This window comes from Vulpes vulpes, chromosome 12 (genome assembly GCF_048418805.1).
Source record: "Vulpes vulpes isolate BD-2025 chromosome 12, VulVul3, whole genome shotgun sequence".
NCBI classification, from domain to species: domain Eukaryota; kingdom Metazoa; phylum Chordata; class Mammalia; order Carnivora; family Canidae; genus Vulpes; species Vulpes vulpes.
The window spans coordinates 5969578-5987062 of NC_132791.1; the positions used below are offsets into that span (position 1 = coordinate 5969578).

The 17485-nt window shown below is 60.5% G+C and overlaps 1 protein-coding gene across 6 annotated transcripts in view; it reads right to left on the reverse strand.

Annotated features, from left to right (window-relative positions):
- Positions 1 to 17485, reverse strand: part of COL27A1 (collagen type XXVII alpha 1 chain) — a 133455-nt gene that overhangs the window by 22539 nt on the left and 93431 nt on the right. For all 6 annotated transcript variants that reach the window (XR_011995411.1, XM_026002815.2, XM_072727562.1 and 3 more), the window contains 11 exons: positions 14651 to 14704; positions 14072 to 14116; positions 13938 to 13982; positions 13626 to 13679; positions 12473 to 12526; positions 11763 to 11816; positions 10466 to 10519; positions 8970 to 9023; positions 4578 to 4685; positions 768 to 821; positions 543 to 650 (listed from right to left, as the gene is read on the reverse strand). Coding sequence is in view for 5 of the 6 variants with exons in the window: in XM_026002815.2 (XP_025858600.2) it covers positions 543 to 650; positions 768 to 821; positions 4578 to 4685; positions 8970 to 9023; positions 10466 to 10519; positions 11763 to 11816; positions 12473 to 12526; positions 13626 to 13679; positions 13938 to 13982; positions 14072 to 14116; positions 14651 to 14704 (684 nt within the window). In the remaining variant the exon portion in view is untranslated. The remainder of the gene's footprint in view (positions 1 to 542; positions 651 to 767; positions 822 to 4577; positions 4686 to 8969; positions 9024 to 10465; positions 10520 to 11762; positions 11817 to 12472; positions 12527 to 13625; positions 13680 to 13937; positions 13983 to 14071; positions 14117 to 14650; positions 14705 to 17485) is intronic.

A 17485-nucleotide genomic window follows, 5' to 3' on the forward strand; every position in this document is an offset into this window, starting at 1 on the left:
TGCACAGTGGCGGCTCAGGAATGCCGTCACTTGCCTGCCTCCCCCCTGCTTGCTCCCCTAGCTGCTGGCACACCCCTGGGACCCTCCTTCAGGACAGGCCTGCAACAGGTTGGGCTGCCCTCAGTGTCACCTAGGGATCTACAGCCGGATCCGCATGAATCTATTTCCACCCTAATCTTCATGAATCTGTTTCCAGTGGGAAAACTCCTTGTTCCCTAAAAACACTCCTGAGGGGATGGTTTCCTCCCCCAACCCTAATGGGGCTTCTTAATCTGGGCCTATAAAGGACAGCAGAAGACCCACAGCCCCCTTCAACCTGCAAGAAATACTTGGCATTGTGGGTAGTTTTCCAGGAAGAAAGGCTACAGCTTCTACTGTTTCTCCAAAGGATCCATGATTCAAGAGAAGCAGTTAGGACAAGGCACAGCCAGCGGTTTGGCTGAGTAGAGCGGGCGATACCCCTTTCTGCCCCTGGACCCCCCACCCCGACCTCTACTCCGTGCCTGACCCCGCCCCACCCCACCCCACCCGAGAGTTCTCACCGTTGGTCCCAGGCTGCCCCGGGACCCCTTAGGGCCTGGGGTGCCAGGGGGTCCGGGGTCTCCAGGGACGCCCATCTCACCCAGCTGTCCTTGGTAGCCCTTGGCACCCTGCAGGGGGAGGAGACACAGGCTGTCACTAGACCCCAGCAAGAGAAGGAGAGAGGGGTGGGGTAGGGGTAGGGGATGAGGGCCTGGGGAGGTCATGGCCGTAGGAGTAGAACCCACCTTGGCTCCAATCCGGCCCTTCTCGCCTTGCTTCCCAGGTTTTCCTTCAGGACCCTGAGGGGAGCAGGAGGGAAGGAAAAGGGTGAGAAATGAGCAAAACTTGAGGCAGACCCACGGAGCATATGGAGCATTGGGACAGGAGCTCTGAGGGGGGACTGCCTGGGTTCCAAACTCACCCTGAGCTCAATACCCCTGGGGCCTTGTGATGGAGGCTTTGTCTGCAAAGTGGGGACAGGAGTCCTGTCTGCCTCGCGGTATGGAGTCAACCCAGGGATGGCCTCTCCTGCTCACCAGGTGCCTGACCCATAGTATGTGCTGGATAAATCCCCCTTTCAGGGACTGCTGGGTGCCCAAGCTGTCCCCATGAGAGCAGCTCTGCTCTGCCACATGCCACACACTGTTCCAGCCTCCCAGCCACCCTGAGCCACAGCAGGGTGGGCACTTCCACTGGGGTAGCTAGGCCACTCCCTCCAACAGGACGCTCTGCGCCCTCCCCCATAGGGCATCCCAAAATGCTACTCTCCTTTGCCCTGCTCTTGTCAGGGCCACTCATTTCAGGGAGTGCCTGTAAGTGCGCATGTGTGAGCATAAGAGAGGGAAAAAAAGGGAGAGAAGAGAATCCCAGCACTGAGCCACACTGGGTTGGGATGGAGGGGGTAAGGCAGGCTGTGTTTCTGGTCTGGAAAGGACAGCCTGATGGTCTCCAGAGGACAGCCCCTCAAGACCCAAACCTCTAAGGGAGCTGGGAAAAACATGGACATTCTTGGCAAGCACTAAAGAGCTAGTTGGATTCAATCTCTTTGGCTGTATTAACAGAGGTACATGCTGTAGGATGAGGAGGGGATGGCCCCACCTTGGAATAGGAGGAGGCACCGATTGGCGGAGGAAGGCAGGAAGATGGGATCTTAGAGGAGCCAGGAAACACATGTGCTAACTCAGAGGCACCTGATGGCAATCTTCAGATTTCTGCAGCTGCCCTGAGGCAGGGCAGCTGTGTTCTCTGGGGTGGTCAGTGGACGGAAATTACAGGGAGGCCCGCTTTGATTCAGCACAAGGACAAAACACGGCAAAATGTACTGGAGTAGATGATTCTCTGTCCCCAAGGAAAGTGCCAGTTAGATCACCCTGAGGCCCTCAGGAAGGAGGCCGTGGCGGTCCTAGAAGGACCAAGCAGAGACTGCCCTACCTTCTGGTGCCTAAGTCCTCATGTGACCCTGGACAACCTCCTCCCCTTCTGTGTGCCTCAGTTTCCCTGCCTCTCATATGTAGGTCTTAAACTAGCTTTGTACCGTCTGTGGCCTCTTGCCACACGGAGCTACGGAGCGTGTGAAAGGTGGCTACTGGGAGGGAGAAACCAAATTCTTAATCAATTTACTTTTAATTGAAATCAAATTTAAAGACGGATAATTCGGTTGTCGTAAAACTTTTACGTGTGCTTGGAACAACCTGGAAATATGAATCTACGTTCTCAGCTGTGTATTTTATGAAATGTAAACACAGATCGAGCCTCTCCAATGAAAATTTAGCATCCGAATTAAGATGTGCTGTAAAAGTAAATCACACATCAGATTTCATAGATTCATGCAGAAAACAAGAATGCAAAATACCTGATTAATGATTTCTATGTTGATTACATGTTGGAAGCGTTCGTATCTTGGATATATTGGGCTGGATGTAATTTACCGTTAACATGTATTTCACCCACTTCTCTTTACATTTTGAAAATGTGAGGATTGAAAAACTTTAAGTTGCACATGTGGCTCGTCTTCTGTCTGTACCGGGCAGCACTGAACTGGACCAGGGCCAGTAAAGGGACAGTCACAACCATCATGGCTTCAACCACAGCCCAGGCACCGTGTCTGCGTTCTGGCCCCAGGCCTGGGAGGAAGGGGTTATTTATTCCGTTTGAGAGCCAAAGACAAAGGCGCAGTGAGCTGAAGACACCACCCGCAGGTCCCGTCCCCTAGGTGGGTTTGAATGAGATGCGGATTTTCAGTTGTCCCAAGGCTGGTCATATCTGGGCAACTGACACCATGATACAGGGGCTGCTGGAACATGTCAGTGGGCTGAGGTGATTGTTGTTGGCTGATCCCTTTGTCAGAAGGAGAAATGAGTCAGGACTGAAGAATTCAGCACAGGGCCAGGGCCCCGGGAGCCTCCCTCAGGACAGGGCGGCCGGCCACTCGCTCTGACAGGCCCTCTCCAGCTGGGAATGTCCCTCATGGTGTGGGAAATCCTGAGTAAGAGCTGGAGCATCCAGCGGGGTGAGGCTGCAGGGCCAGAATGAAGACTTTTGCTGGGCCCCCATCCATGGAGATGTGTTTCTGGAGAGGCTCTGATGGCTCATAAAATTCTATTTTTAAATACTCCACTGTTTCCTGGCCAGAGTGGGTGATGCTTGTCCTGTAGCCCTGATGCCAAAGAGACAAGCCTCTCACCACCTCTGTCACCCAACACACACTCAGTCTGGCCCCAGGGAACCTCCTTGCAGTTCCAGAATATAAAAATTGGCAGAAATAGCAAAACACGGACATTAATTCTGCTGCTACCACCACCACGGCCCCATCACCATGGCCACCGTCACCACCACTGCCACTGCCACCACCATCATTGCCACTATCATCACCACCATCTCTACCATCATCACCATCATCCTCACCATCACCGCCAACTTCACATCATTACCACCATCATTAATACTATCACCTCCACCATCACCATCACCATCATCACCATCATCACCATCATCACCACCATTGTCACCATCACCGTCATCCTCACTATCACCACCACCTTCACCATCATCACCACTATCACCTGCACCATTACCACCATCACTAATACTATCACCTCTACTATCACCATCATCACAGTCGTCACCACCATCGCCACCACCATCCCTGCTACTATCACCAAAACCATCACCATCATTGCCACCATCTCCACCATCATCACCATTATTACCACCACCATCACCAATACCATCACCTCCACCGTCACCGTCTCCACCATCATCACCATTACCATCACCATCATCAATATCATCATCATCATCTTCACCTCCAACCATCAACATTACTACCATTACCACCACCACCACCACCACCACCAGCTTCTAGTCGTTTTCTCCTCCAGATTCATAAAGACAATATTTGTTTTCTGGCACATTGTCGAAAGTACTTTCTTTTCCAAAGTTTCACTGACTCTTTAAAGATAAGAAAACCAAGGCTCATAGAGGGGCAGCAGTGATCTGCCTAAGGTCACAGAGACAGTGGATTCTCAAGCTAGAACTCAACCTTTGGACTCTAGGCCCAGGGCTATTTCTGCTGCATGTTGCCACCCGTTCCACGGCCACGATACTCAAAAGTTTACTAAGAAAGGGCCCCTGGAATGTTGGAACCCAAAGTGATCTCAGCACGCATTCCCCCCCAGTCCTTTAGCGTACCAAGCGCGTGACCCAGGGAGGGCAGCAGCAAGTTCTGGGGAGGAATCACAGATTCTAAATCCCCCCTGCTAAATTCAGGGTGGCTGAATGTGGGACAAGTTCAGCAGGGCCAGGCTTGTGGAGGGCGTGGCAGCCAGACTGAGGAATGTGATGCTAGGTCCAAGGGCGCTCGGAGCCCTGGGAGGGTTAGGCAGGGGCGGGGCAGGGCAGACAGTGCTCTGGGAAGCTCGCAGGTGGAGGAAGGACCACAGCGGAGACCTTTAGGTGGCTGCTATCTAGAGACCTCCTGTCCAACTGCCTGGACAGGCGTGGGGGGCACACCCACCCAGGACCCCAAGTGACGGCGCACTGCCGTGCACACTCACCCGGACGCCAGTGATGCCAGGGGGGCCGGGGGGCCCGTCCTCGCCCATCAGGCCCTCCTGGCCTTTGTCGCCACGTTCACCATCAGGCCCAGGGTCACCCCTGTCCCCCTAGGTTGGAAGAACACGAGGAAGGGAGAGAGAGGGAGAGGCAGACAGAGAATAAATTAGTCACTAAGCCCATCAGAGATGCTAAACCTCAAGGCTCCGTTTGGTTGTCCACAGCCAAGCAGCCTCTGGATTCCCTGATGGTTCCGTGAGCCACCCAAAGGGTCAGGGTGGCCTGGCCTGGCTGGCACAGGGGACACCCCTGACATGGTACCTGGGCCAGGGAGGAAGTCGCTCAGAGGGAACACGGGACCCCAACCCCTCCCGCCCCAAGATGTTCACAGGAAGGGGGCAGCTCTGGGAGCCTCGGGCTCGGGCGATTTCTCCCCAGATATTTCTACTGGGGGGGACAAGAGTCTTAAGATTCCTTAAAAAAAGGAAAAAAATTCACCCAATCCTGCCTCTCCGAAATGACTCCATTTTTTGAGTTGCATTTTCAACCCCCGCTTGCATGAAAACAGTGGACAGTGACAGTAATGAGCCTGAGGTCGCAGTTCCCGTCGCTCCGCACCAGGCTCGCGGCCGAGGCACAGGTGACCCGAAGCAAGGAAGCTCGTCAGCAGTACGTGAAGCCTTAGAGGTCTAATCCAACTGCACTGCTTAGCTCCATCTTATTTTTTTCTGGGGTTTTTTTTTTTTTCCTACTCGTCTGACTCTACAGCGAGCACCACCTCCCCTCGCTGTCTACTCAGCCCAGCTCTCAGCCTCGCGGACGCGGGGCCCTCCCTCCGCCCAGCGGGCAGCAGTTACCACTTGCATGGCACTTGCCACATCCAGGCTACGTCCTGGCAGGCTGAGCTGTGCCAGACCGGGGCATGGGCTGGTGCCCTGGCAGCCACGGGCAGAGCAGGACTGAGGGGGCAGCACGGGCCGTGGGCACAGAGGAACAGGGTGGCGCCCATCGGAAGGCCACCTCCATCGGGCTGGCAGGCCCGGCGGGGCTCGTGGCCAGTCCGCAAGTGGCTGAGCTGGGACTGTGCAGAGGGACCCGTGGGAAAGCGTCTGAAGTCATGCATAGGAGGAAGGGGTGGGCGGCGGCTGTCGGGGGGGCGGGCTGGGAGAAGGGGAGCGTGTCTTGGCCAGCGCTGTGTCCCGGCGCCACACTTTACAAGGAACGCTGATAAACTGGGGCGGGTCCAGGAGAAAGATCAGGGTGCAGAAGGCATGAGGCCGGAGCCTGGGAACAGGTCTGCCGAGAGCTGACCCCACAGGCCGGACCTGCTAGGGCCTGGGCTCTGGGCGCAGGACGCCGCGCAGGGGCCTCTGGGGGTGATTTCTAGCTCAGCTGGGGGCAGGGGAGCCTCCCCAGTGAAGAGGTGTCCAGAGATAGGGGAGGGACACCCCAAGCTGAGGTGTGGGCCGTCTCAGAGCAGACCTGGGCACCAGGGCAGGGTGGGACGGGTTGGTTTGTGAGATCCCGTCCCACTGAGATTCTCGGCTCCAAGCACAGCCCGGCATGGAGACGGGGCGCTGCCCCGATGAACCTGCTACAGACTCCAGCTCCAGGACTCCCCCCGGGCTCGTCAGCCCCGGGCCCCTGCTCTCCTGGCTCTCAGAGGCAGGCGGCCTGCTCCAGGCGGCTGGGCTGGTTTTCAGAGAGAAGCCCCGGCCTGGCACCTGCAGGGGCCCTGGCCCCAGGGACCGCCCAGACCCCCGCAGCCTGGGGTGGCGTACTTGAGGATCCCCTGCACAGTGGGCTCTGGGCGGGGGCGCGGGGGGCGGGATCCTGGAGAATTCTAGAGTGCCGGGGCATCTGCGAATGCTCAGGAGAGCCTTAGCCGTCGTCTAGCTCAACCTTCTGGAGTTCAAGCTGGAGGACTAAGGCCCAGGGAGAGGAAGAGGCTTCGCAACAGCTCGTTAGGCCAGTGGCAGGGCACGCGTGAGACCCTAGGGCTCTGGCGCTTGGGAATTCCGAGGTTCTCTGTGCAGGGGACGTCACCCCCCTCACTGCTGGGGTTCTGTTGCTGAAACTGGAATCTCGCTGCCACCCCTCAAGAGCTGCGTGACCCTGGGCAAGTGTCTTCATTTGCAAAACAAGCAGCACAGGGTTACTACGGGGATTGAAAGGGCTAATCCACGTAAGTAGCTTAGCATAGCGTCTGGTGCGGGAGTTCTGGATAGACCTTAGTCTTGGCAGGAGTCACTGCCACCACCGCCACCACCACCCGCTGGCTGTCGGCAAACTCAAAGGACACGATCAGCATGGAAACACTCTATCAACTATCAAGTGCTGCGCGGTGTCCGAGAGGTGGTTTTCACCGTGAAAGTGACTCTCGGGACAAAGGCCGTGCAGACGGCAGGATGGATGAGGAGAGAAGACGCTGGACGCCCGCACAGCTACTCTGGCCCAAGGTCTAGGGCTGGGCTGCCTCTTAAAGGAGAGGAAGAGGACGAAGGCGGCGCCAGGTGCCGCGCTGAGAGAGCAGGGAAGGCTGCGTGAGACCTCGAAGACCCCGCTCCCAGCCCACCCCAGCAAGAAGATCCAAGGGGAAGAACGGTGGCTGGCCAGAAGCGGAAGGGGCCCCCGTGCTGGGACTCAGTTTCCTCATCTGTCAAGTGGGGACGCTGACCCGTGTAGCTCACAGGGCCGCTGGGAGGATTAAACGGGTTTGTTCACATAAAGCGCCCAAGGCAGGTGGTGTGAGTGCACGGTGAGCACCCAGAGCATCTCAGCTGGAATGTTCTCCAGCGTCACTGCAATTCACGCAGGCACCTGGCAGAGGGTGTGCAGGGGCCGCAGGGGCCCGGGGTTCCCCAGCCAGGCCCCCGCGGTTCCCCAGCCAGGCCCCCGCGGTACCCTGGGAGGCGGCCCAGCTGGAGAGGAGAGAAGCAGGCGCTGGCAGACAGGGGGGGGGGGGGGGGGGGGGCTCTTGGCCTTGCAAGAAAACCCCGGGGGGGATGGGGAACCGGCCAGGGGCCTGTCCCAGGGGCGTCCAGGTAGATGGGGAAGCCCTGGGGGCCCAGAGCAACTAGGGGATGGGGCAGTGGGGGCGGGGGTGTGGCGATGGGGAATTGAGGCCTGCTTATCTGGGGTCACATGGAGAGGAAACGGGTGACAGAGGGATTCTGGGATGTGGCACTGAGCCCTGGGCTGAGAAGCTGACTCACGGGGTGACGGGCCAGCCCTGGGGAAAGCCCACCTGTCCTTGTTCCAGGGCTGGGCCGGGGCCGGCTGCCAGCGACAGGCTGGGGCTAGAGGTGGAGCTGGTAAGTCGGGAGAGCGATGCCCGCCTGCCCCGGGGTTCGGGGGAGCCCTGGCACCTCTTGAAGGTGCCAGCACCTGTGGCTGACAGAGGAATCCGCGGGACGCAGCAGGGCACGGTTAGGCCGACCTACCCGCTTTAGTGCTGGGGAGCCCTGGGTTTGAATTTTGGGTTCTCCGCTCACAGCTCTAGACTCTGGATGAGTGCGCCTCTGCCTCCACTGAGCCTCAATCCCCTCACCCGTAGAATGGGTGCACGGTGTAGACGGGGAGCCGAGGCTTGGGTCTCGGCTGTGCCAATTACTAGCTGTGTGTCCCAGGGCAGGTTGCTTAAACTCTCTGTGTCTGCGTTTCCTCATTTAAAGACAGAACTTGGGACGCCTGGATGGCTCAGAGGCTGAGCATATGCCTTCGGCTCAGGGCATGACCCCGGGGTCCCGGGATCGAGTCCCACATCAGGGTCCCTACAGGGAGCCTGTTTCTCCCTCTGCCTGTGTCTCTACCTCTCTCCGTGTCTCTCATGAATATGTAAATAAAATCTTTAAACATGAAAAAATAAATAAGTAAAAGACAGAACTTACCCCGTCGCATTAATGAGGTGTTACATAATACGAAGGGCTTAGCATCGTCCCGGATGCGTACGTGACTAGTCCACCATAAATAGTGGCTTACAGGTCACGGGGGGATTATTATTTTCCTGATCTTTTAGGATGTTTGGAAGATGACAGGTATCAACGCTGCTGGCTCTGGGCCTGGCACAGAGCGGGGGTGTTCAGGCACAACCCTTACCCCAGAGAGGCTGTAGTTTTGAGGAGAAAGGTAGCAGAGCGGAGTGGGTGGTGGGATGGTCCCATCTGCGCAGGGCAGGAGGCGGTGGTGGGCAGGGTAGGGGTGCGGGTGCGGGTGCGGGTGTGGGGGCTGGGCAGGGCTCCTTGGCATAGGAGCCACGGGTCTGCTCTCGGAGCTTCATGGGAACACAGAGCTTCCTGGAGACAGCTTAGGCCTTGGGCGGGAGCGGAGGGGGGCGGAGATGGAAGGCAGTTCCAGAAATCCCCCCCCAGCCCCGCCAGCAGCAGGACACTCACCTTCAGCCCATCGGGCCCTGCAGGGCCACTGTCTCCCTCGAGTCCCGGCTCTCCCTGCAAAGGGCGGTGGAGAAAGATGAGGAGACACTCTGGGGAAGGGGCCCAATGCGCTTTTACACCCCCCCACCCCAGGGCAGGACACCAACCCCCTATCTCCCGGCAGTAGGGCCCTGGAGCGCCTGGCACACGGCAGGTGCCCGGTGAACAGTGGTCGAATTAGTGAGTGAGCCGGGGGGCTGAGGTACCCGCTCCCAGCTCTTCAGAAACGAGGAGCAGACCCCCAAGCCCGGCCTGCTCCGTCTGCCGGGTTGGTCAGTGCAGGCTACGTGAGACTATGAGTTACGAAGGGTCCAACTGGCTGGTTGGACTGGGAAGCACAGATGCCCAGCGGTTGCGAAAGGCTTGGATGTCATACAGACCTCAGTTTCCCCACTGGGCTCCCCATTCGCTGGCAGTGTGATCACAAGCCCCCGTGGGCACCTGTTTCCTCATTGGAAAATTGGGCGGATACCGCGTCCTTTAAGGGTGCGTGGAAGGCGCAGGGTAAGCGCCCCCAGGTGCAGCCGTTAGGGACCTTGTTTCTGGAACTGCAGCGAGCTCCTCGAGGAACCCCATCTCTCAGATGAGGAAAGGGAGACCAGCCTTAAGACTTTTGTTCCCAGCCAGTTTGGGAGTGATACCAAGACCCTGCGTCCCCATCTGACCCCCCAGCTAGGTTCTCGGCCTGCAGTCCCTGCCCCAGAGATGCCCCTGGACTTCTCAGTTCTCAGATCAGCTGTCGCATGAGTTGGGGTCTCTCGTGGCTTGCAGAGTTCATAGCTGCTCGGTACCTGAGCCCGAAGGGACCTCACAGGTCATCGAGGCAGGGACAGCAAAGGCATGACAGGTGTGTAGGCCCCGCCCTCCTCATACCCATGGCAGAGGTCACTAATGGATCCACTAGAACGTGGCTCCATATGGGCAAGGGGCTAAGTCCCCCCACTTGGACCCCACCTTCTGCACTGTACCCCTCCCAGACAGAGACCTTATAAACAGGGCACAGAGCATAGAGGGGCAGACAGAGAGGCATCCCAAAGCTTCTCCTCGAAAGACAAGCTTTGTGGGGGAGATGACCTTCCATGGAACAGTTTCCAGGGAGCATAGCAGGTGTGTTTCAAAAAGCAGAAGGGCTTGTGGGTCAACTAAATTGGGATTAATCCAAAAGCAACCAATGTCTTGGCTGCAGGCCTTCTCAGAGCCTTGAAGATGCTACAGCGGCTAATGTGGACGAGGGAACGCGGAGCATGCAGTGAGTCTCAAACACTCTGACCACACAATCCTTTTCTTCCAGGAGAGCCTCTCTACGTTGTGGAGATGCTGGCTTGCCAAGAGAGGCGGGATGAGGCTGTCGGGATTCACAATCTCCTTCTCCCTGAGGTTCAGGGAGGTTGAATAAAGCCCTTCCCCACCCCCACCCCTGACCCAAGTGCCCCTGGGGGAGGGGGTCTTCGACTTACCCGCTGCCCAATGAGGCCTTGCTCCCCAGGGGGGCCCAGAGGCCCAAGGTCACCCTAGGAGAAGCCAAACACAAGTCCGTGGGGGCGGGTAGGGCCAGTCCCGGCCCTGGCCTCGCCTTCCTGTTCTCAGCAGCTCTGACTTGGGCGGGGAGCCGGGGAAGCACCTCGTTCCCAAGGACCAAAGCGAAACGGCAAAATGCCAGCCAGAGCCCCTGCTCCTCGCCAGCCCTGGCCGCGTCAGGACCACCACCAACGCCACCACCATCGAGCTCACGCTGACACGGCGCTGCCCTACGTGCCTCTTGACTTCGCACCTAAACCCCACAACAACCCTGCCGGAAAACAGATCTTCTCTTACAAGGGACCACGCACGGGGGCTCCGTAACTGGCCCGAGCCCATGAGGCTAAGAAGGGACAGGTTCGGGACCCAAACCTTGGGTAGTTTGGCTCCAGGGAGGATCGGACGCAGGGATGGCAAGTCTGTGGCTGACCACCTTCTTTACTCTCCCCGGGAGCCTTGGAGAGAAACCCAAAGGAGGAAGAGGCCCTAAACGAGCCGGAACAAATGTCACCTGCCCCCCTCCCTCAAAGATCACCACGTGGGGATTTCCAGACTAGTCTCCCTCCGTGCTGACGTCCTGGGGGTGGGGGCACCAGGAGGAGGCGGGGCGCTGAGCCCCGGGCCCTGCCCCGAACTAGAAGGATCCCATTTCTGTCCGTTTTTATAGACGGGCCGGTTTTCCGCATTGTCGCAGCAAAGTTTTCTGGACCGACGCCAACAACCGAAGTCCCGGAGCTGGTCCGAGTCCCTCTGGATGGCGGGAGGCTCAGCCACCGCTGGGGAGGGGGCGTCTGCCTCTAGAGTCCCCCCCCACCCCGGGGCCCTGCCCTAGCGAGGCCCTCAGGCCGCCAGCTCGTCAGCCCCGGGCCTGCGTCCTCCTCCACGGCTCCCCCGGAGCCCAGGCGTCAAGGGGCGCCTGGTCCCCCGCAGGTAGCGAGGGCCACGGGCCCAAATGCAGAAGGTATCTCAGGAGGCCGGGAGGTGTGGCCTCCGGACAGGGGGCAGGTGCCAGAGAAAACACTGCTGGGCAGGGGGGCAGGGGCGGGGGCTCCGGGCCAGCTGGGCCCGCCCGCCCCGGTGGCCACGGCCAGGACCCGCTCCCCGCTCCCCGGCCGGCGACACAGAGAACTCATTATCCCCACACAAGAAAGGCCCATTTCTCTTCCGTGGGGAGGACGTGGCCGCCAGCTGGGAGCCGGTTTCCACAAGTCACTTTGCTCTTTCCTCCCGCCTTACCTTCATCCCGGCTTCCCCAGGAAGGCCCGGCTCTCCCACGGCACCGGGTGGCCCCTGCAAGGGAATGCCGTTGGTCCCCCTGGTCCCCCTACAGCGAGGGCCACCTCCGACTGGGGGTGGGGGGGGGAGGAGGGAGGAGGGGGGAGGGAGAAGGTCGGTTGGGCAGGCCCAGAGAGGGCAGGGAAGACGCCCCTGTCACATGGCAGCCTTGGGCCCGGGGCTACCCAGAAGCTGCCGGAACCTTCTGCGTCCCCACAAGCGTGGTTTGCCACATGAAGAGCCCCTGGTGACCACAAGGCAGAAAAGATCCTGCTGCACGGGACAACAGGGGAGGCAGCCAGCGGAGGCCGCGCGGGCTGGCGGTCCCGTCCGTGCTCGGAAGCAGGGCCAGGACGACAGGCGTGGGGCGGGGGCCCAGTTCCGTCATCGGCGTGGCCCCAGCCCCTGCGCAAAGCCTACAGCTGGCTTTCCCCGCCCCCCGGGAGAGGGCACAGGTGCCTGAGGCCCCCGGGAGGGGCCCCCGGGGAGCCCCTCCTCGCCCTATGCTCCGGGGGCAGACCTGCCCTCTCTCCTAGGGGGTCTGCCCTTGGGTTTCTGCAAGACACAGGACACGCGCATCCCCAGGCCAGGCCAGGGCGCCCCCCACCCCTGCAGAGGATGACATCTCCCCCAGCAGCGTCATGGGACACACAGGGGCCCGCGGCACTTACCTTGGGTCCCATCTCTCCTGGAGGGCCAAGTGGCCCCTGGGGTCCCTGCGGGCCCTATAAGACAGAAAGGCAGGTGCGCAACAGTTTTGAGAAGGTGGCCTGGGCCCTCTGTGGGGTCGGCAGGGGCAGGTGAGGGAGAGGATCCCGGAACCTGGGACTCTGCAGCCACACCCCCCGCCACCTGCCACCTGCCGCCTGCAGCTCCCTCCTCACCACCCACTCTCTCACGCTCCTTCCCTCAAACCGGGGGTCCCTCCCGACTCAGAAACCTGCCAGCTCCTCCAAGCAGCCTTGCTCACTCTGTTCCCTCTGCCTGGACCCCCTTCCACCTGGGATCCGCCTGCTAAAGCCCCCCCAGGCTCCTGGTCAATTCACTGTTCAAAATGGCATCTCCTTGGGCCTAGAGATGTGGGGCCATGGCTCGGCCCCCGGGGGGAGGCAGGAGCCCCCGTCCTCCTCCTGCTCCATGCAGGGCTCCCTCCCGCTGGGGCCCCCCCAGACTGTCCCCTCCCGTCCCTCTGCAGGGGTACCACTCACCGCCTCCCCGGGCGGGGGGCTGACTCTCGGGCTGTCCCCCAGACCCCTCCTTCCAGGGAGACCTCCTGAACGGTTATCTCTGTTTCAAACCCCTCACTGGCTCCTGTCGGGACCCTGCAATTCCCATCCTGCCTCCCTTGGAGACTCGAGTACCCCGTTCCCTCAGATGCACCCTGTATACATTTTTTTAAAGATTTTATTTATTTACTTACGAGAGACACAGAGAGAGAAAGAGGCAGAGACACAGGCAGAGGGAGAAGCAGGCTCCATGCAGGGAGCCCGATGCGGGACTCGATCCCGGGACCCTCCCGGGATCAGGGCCTGAGCTGAGGGCGGACGCTCAACCACCGAGCCCCCCAGACGCCCCTACATTTTCTTATCTTCACAACAGGATGGCACAATAGGGACAATTCTTCCTGTTTCTTGCAAGAAGACTAGGCTGAGGGGCAAGCAAGCTTGGACTCCAACCCAGAGCTCCTGAGCTCCCTGGCCAGCGCCCTTCCCCGCCCATGCCTGTCCCTCTGTCACCTTGTCCCACAGCCCCGGGGTGCTGGCCCACCCGAGACCAGCCTGCTAGGGGCAAAGAGGCAAAAGGAGGAGGAGAGCGAGCACTCACCGGTTCTCCTGGGAGGCCCTTGGTGCCCGGGGGTCCTGAGGGGCCCGGGATGCCCTGCAGAGGGAACCAAGGTGGTCTGAGTCCCTCCGAGGCCTCCTCTGGAAGCCTTCGCAGGGTGCGAGGGTCCCACACCCACCCTCCCACGTGACAGGCGGGGAGACTGAGTCTCGGGGAGAACGAGGCAGGCTGGAGGGGCTTCGGCGCAGGGAAGGGGGGAGCCAGAACCCTGTGGTTTCCACGGCAGGATGGGGACTCGGTAACGTGGCTCTAATCTCCCGGCCAAGCCCCACGGGGCTTCCAGAACCTACTTACCGGGAAGCCTCGAGTGCCCGAGTGCCCGCGCTCACCGGCCGCACCCTGGAAACACAGGTGGGGGGGTTAGAGGCACAAACCACAGGGCAGGGAGCGGGAGAGGGGAGGGGGCCGGCAGCCTGGGCCTGACGTACCTGCTGCCCCGGCTGGCCCGGCCTGCCCTGCGGTCCTGGAGGGCCCTGCAGGAAGCAAAGCACATGAAGGTGGACAGGGCGCTTAGGAGGGCCCTTCTCGGGCCCCGACCCATGCTGCGGGGGGAGGCAGAAGGGACTGGGTCTCCCCTCCTGGTTGTGCAGGTGGGAAAACTGAAACCAGGCAAGGGGCCTGGCTCCTCACGGTCACCATCTGGAGAGCCGGGGACCCCTCGCTCCTGCTGGGACCAGAAGGCAATCTCGGCTCTCGGGGGCTCTGGAGGGGGCTGGGGGCCCCGGGGAAGGGGCCAGAGGGCACCCGAGGCTCCCTCCCCGCCCTGCTTCCTGCCTCCTTCCTCCACCCCCCCCCCCCCCCCCCCCGCGCCCCACTCTGCTCTTCCTCCCCCCCCCCAGGCTCAGGCTGCAGGGCCGGGGGAGTGGCCTGGGGAGCTCCCAGCCTCTCCTGGGCTCCCTGCTGCCCAGGGCCCTAGCGCCCCCGAGGGGGGCCTGAGCCTCGGTTCCTGGATTCCTGTCCCAGGCGGCGTGGGAGGCGCGAGGAAGGGCAGGCCGTGGGGTTGGTACCTTCAGGCCCCTGGACCCCTGCTCCCCGGCTGGTCCATCCGGTCCTCGGGGGCCCTGGAACAGGAGAAAGGGACTAGCACGGTGGACAGCAGGGGTCTCCCTCGGGCTGGGAACCAGGAGCGCGGGCTGCCCAGGGCCTCGGGCCTGTCCTCCCACTGCCCGCGCACCCCCACCCTGGGCCGGGTCACCGGGGTGCGACACGGGGAAGCCCCGAGGGACTCAGCTAGGGGCCCCGTCATTCCAGAACAGGGCTGGTGGTTAAGGAGACCCTGGGGGTCAGCCGGCCAACGCCCTTCATAGTCGCCGAGGCTGAGGGCCGGACACATGTGGCCAGGTCCCCACAGTCAGCTCTTCACACCCGGCTGTTGCATCCTCTTCGCCGAGCACACAAGGGGCACCAACAGGTGTACACACCACAACCCTTGGGGGGAAGTGACAGGAGGGCCGGGGGAGGGTCTGCATGTGGCCGGGTGTGCGCAGCAGCCTCCTCCAGCCAGCTCCCAGACGACGGCTGATGTTGGAGGGCCAGGAACAGGGCAGGGGTCAGGCAGCTGTTCCTTGGAGCCCCGGAAGGACAATCTTATTCCTTTGGAATCCGGGAGCACCCCCACCGTGAGGCAGGTCCAATACACCCCCTCCCCACATTGCACAGATGGGAACACTGAGGCCCAGCCAAGGGAAGCGACTGGTCTAAGGTCCTTTAGCACATCAGCAGGGGTATCCCCTCCAGGGTTCTACCCATGGGCCTGTGTGACCCCTTTACAGGGATGCCCACAGAGACACAGATGGAATGGGGTCCCCGGCAAAGGCCCCCCGTAGAGAACAGTGTGGTGTTTGTGCTGCAGGGGACCTGGGGGGGATCACGCTGGGGAGACCAAGAGGGTCTCGCGCAGGAGGCTGGCCCACCCTGGGCCTGGGAGTGTGGGGGCCAGCCACCAAAGGGGGCTGAGGAACGTGTCTGAGTGGAGCAGGTGCGGATAAGGGATGAGAAAACAACGTGAAGAAATTTAAAAATGGAGCAAGAACGGATGCCTGGGGGGCTCAGTGGCTGAGCATCTGCCTTAGGCTCAGGGAATGATCCTGGGGTCCTGGGTTCAAGTCCCGCATTGGGATCCCCACAGGGAGCCTGCTTCTCCCTCTGCCTGTGTCTCTGCCTCTCTCTGTGTCTCTCCTGGATAAATAAATAAAATCTTTGAAAAAACAAAATAAAAACGGAGCAAGGAAATTTTCAACTAATAATTGAGCCAGAAAAAGCAACAGTTCCTCTTATCAGCTACCCGATGCCTCCACTCCAGACCAGAGCCTTCAATAGTGCCTCATGGACTGGGTAAAGCCAGGACGGGGGGCCACGCAGAGCCTCCGTTATCTTGTCTCTGAAATGGGGATGGGAATATCTCCTCGTTGTGCAGGTGGGGACATCCCGGGTCTTAGAAGCTGGGACAGAGGCTGAGCTGCTGGCTGGGCCCTCCTGAGAGACGGCTCCTGGCCCCTGGCCTCTGTCTCTAGCTGAGGCTTGAACCTGCCTGGAAAGGGATGGCTCTGGGCCTGCGGTGGAGGCCCAGAGGTGCTGACGGCTTGGTCTGAACCACACAGCACCGTTAATCCCAGGAAGCCAAGCTTTCTGAGAGACAGCATTCGTGATCTCCAATAGTAGCAGTAGCTACAGCAGCAGCAGCAACGATCCTAAAAGCTATCGTCCTCCTCTTGCCACAAGGAAAGAGCCTGCGGTTGCACTGCTGGGAAGTGGACCCAACTCAGCCGGATGCCCATTTCCTTCCACACCTCTCTACCTGTCACTGCTTCTCAGTGTGCAAGTGAGCTCCGCATCAGAGGGGGTGTGCAAGTCAGGGACTCGAGAAGCCTGGAGCAGGACGTTGGAGGAGACAGTGTCCTGGGAGAGCGCACTCCCTGGGAGACCAGCGAGCTGAGGGAGAAGTGGGTGCTGCTGGGGGTTGGGGTGGGGAGCGGGATACAGGGCCAGCCTTCGCTGTCTGGAGCCACAGCCACCTCCGTCGCTGGCTCCCCAGGGTGGGGAGATGAGCAGGGCACACGCCAACCCCTGCTCCGGGCCACTCTGCGGCTCCTCCTGGGTCCTGAGAGTCCCCCGCGCCCCCCCCCATCCCCCCGGCCTGCTCCTTCCTTCCCCAAGCAAACACGGGTCAGCCTGCTGGAGGCAGGCCTGGGCCTCTAGGGCTCGGTCTGAGCCGTGTGTCTGTTCTCTGGTCGCCAGTCCCCAGGAAGATGCCATGGCAGTCCCGGCTGGCGCTACCGTCCAGAGAAAACCTGGCCAATCGTAGGCCTTGTGGCAAAGGGATGGATGGCCAAGGGGGAAGGACCGCGGGCCTGTCCCCTGCCTGCCGAGCCGCTCGCCATGCGTGGAGGGATCGGATCCTGGCCCTCCAGAGAGCTCAGTGGTCTCCCGCCCGCTCTACAGAGGAAAACTAGAGGCCCGGAGAGAGGGAGCCAGTGGCTCAAGGTCGCAGAGGAAGAGCCAGGATTCGGGGCCAGGTCTGCTGAGCTCTGAGCCCCCTCCTTGGGAGCAGAGCCCAGTGTCGGGCACGTGAATCCTAGAATCCCCTATGACTCCCTCAAAGTGCTTGCTGGAGGGAGATAGTGGAGTCTCCCAGGTAACAGGGCTTTTAGGCACTGTCTTCACCAACACCGTGCTCCAGGGCAGAGCGTTCCAGGCAGGCTTCTCTAGTCTTGCCTTGCACACCCTCCCCGATGGGGAGCTCACTCCTGCACTGATAAGCACTGACTGGTGGTGGTGGGAAAAAAAAGGGGGGGCATCCAGCTGATGTGAGTTCAAATGTCATCCACTAAGTCTTGGAGGAG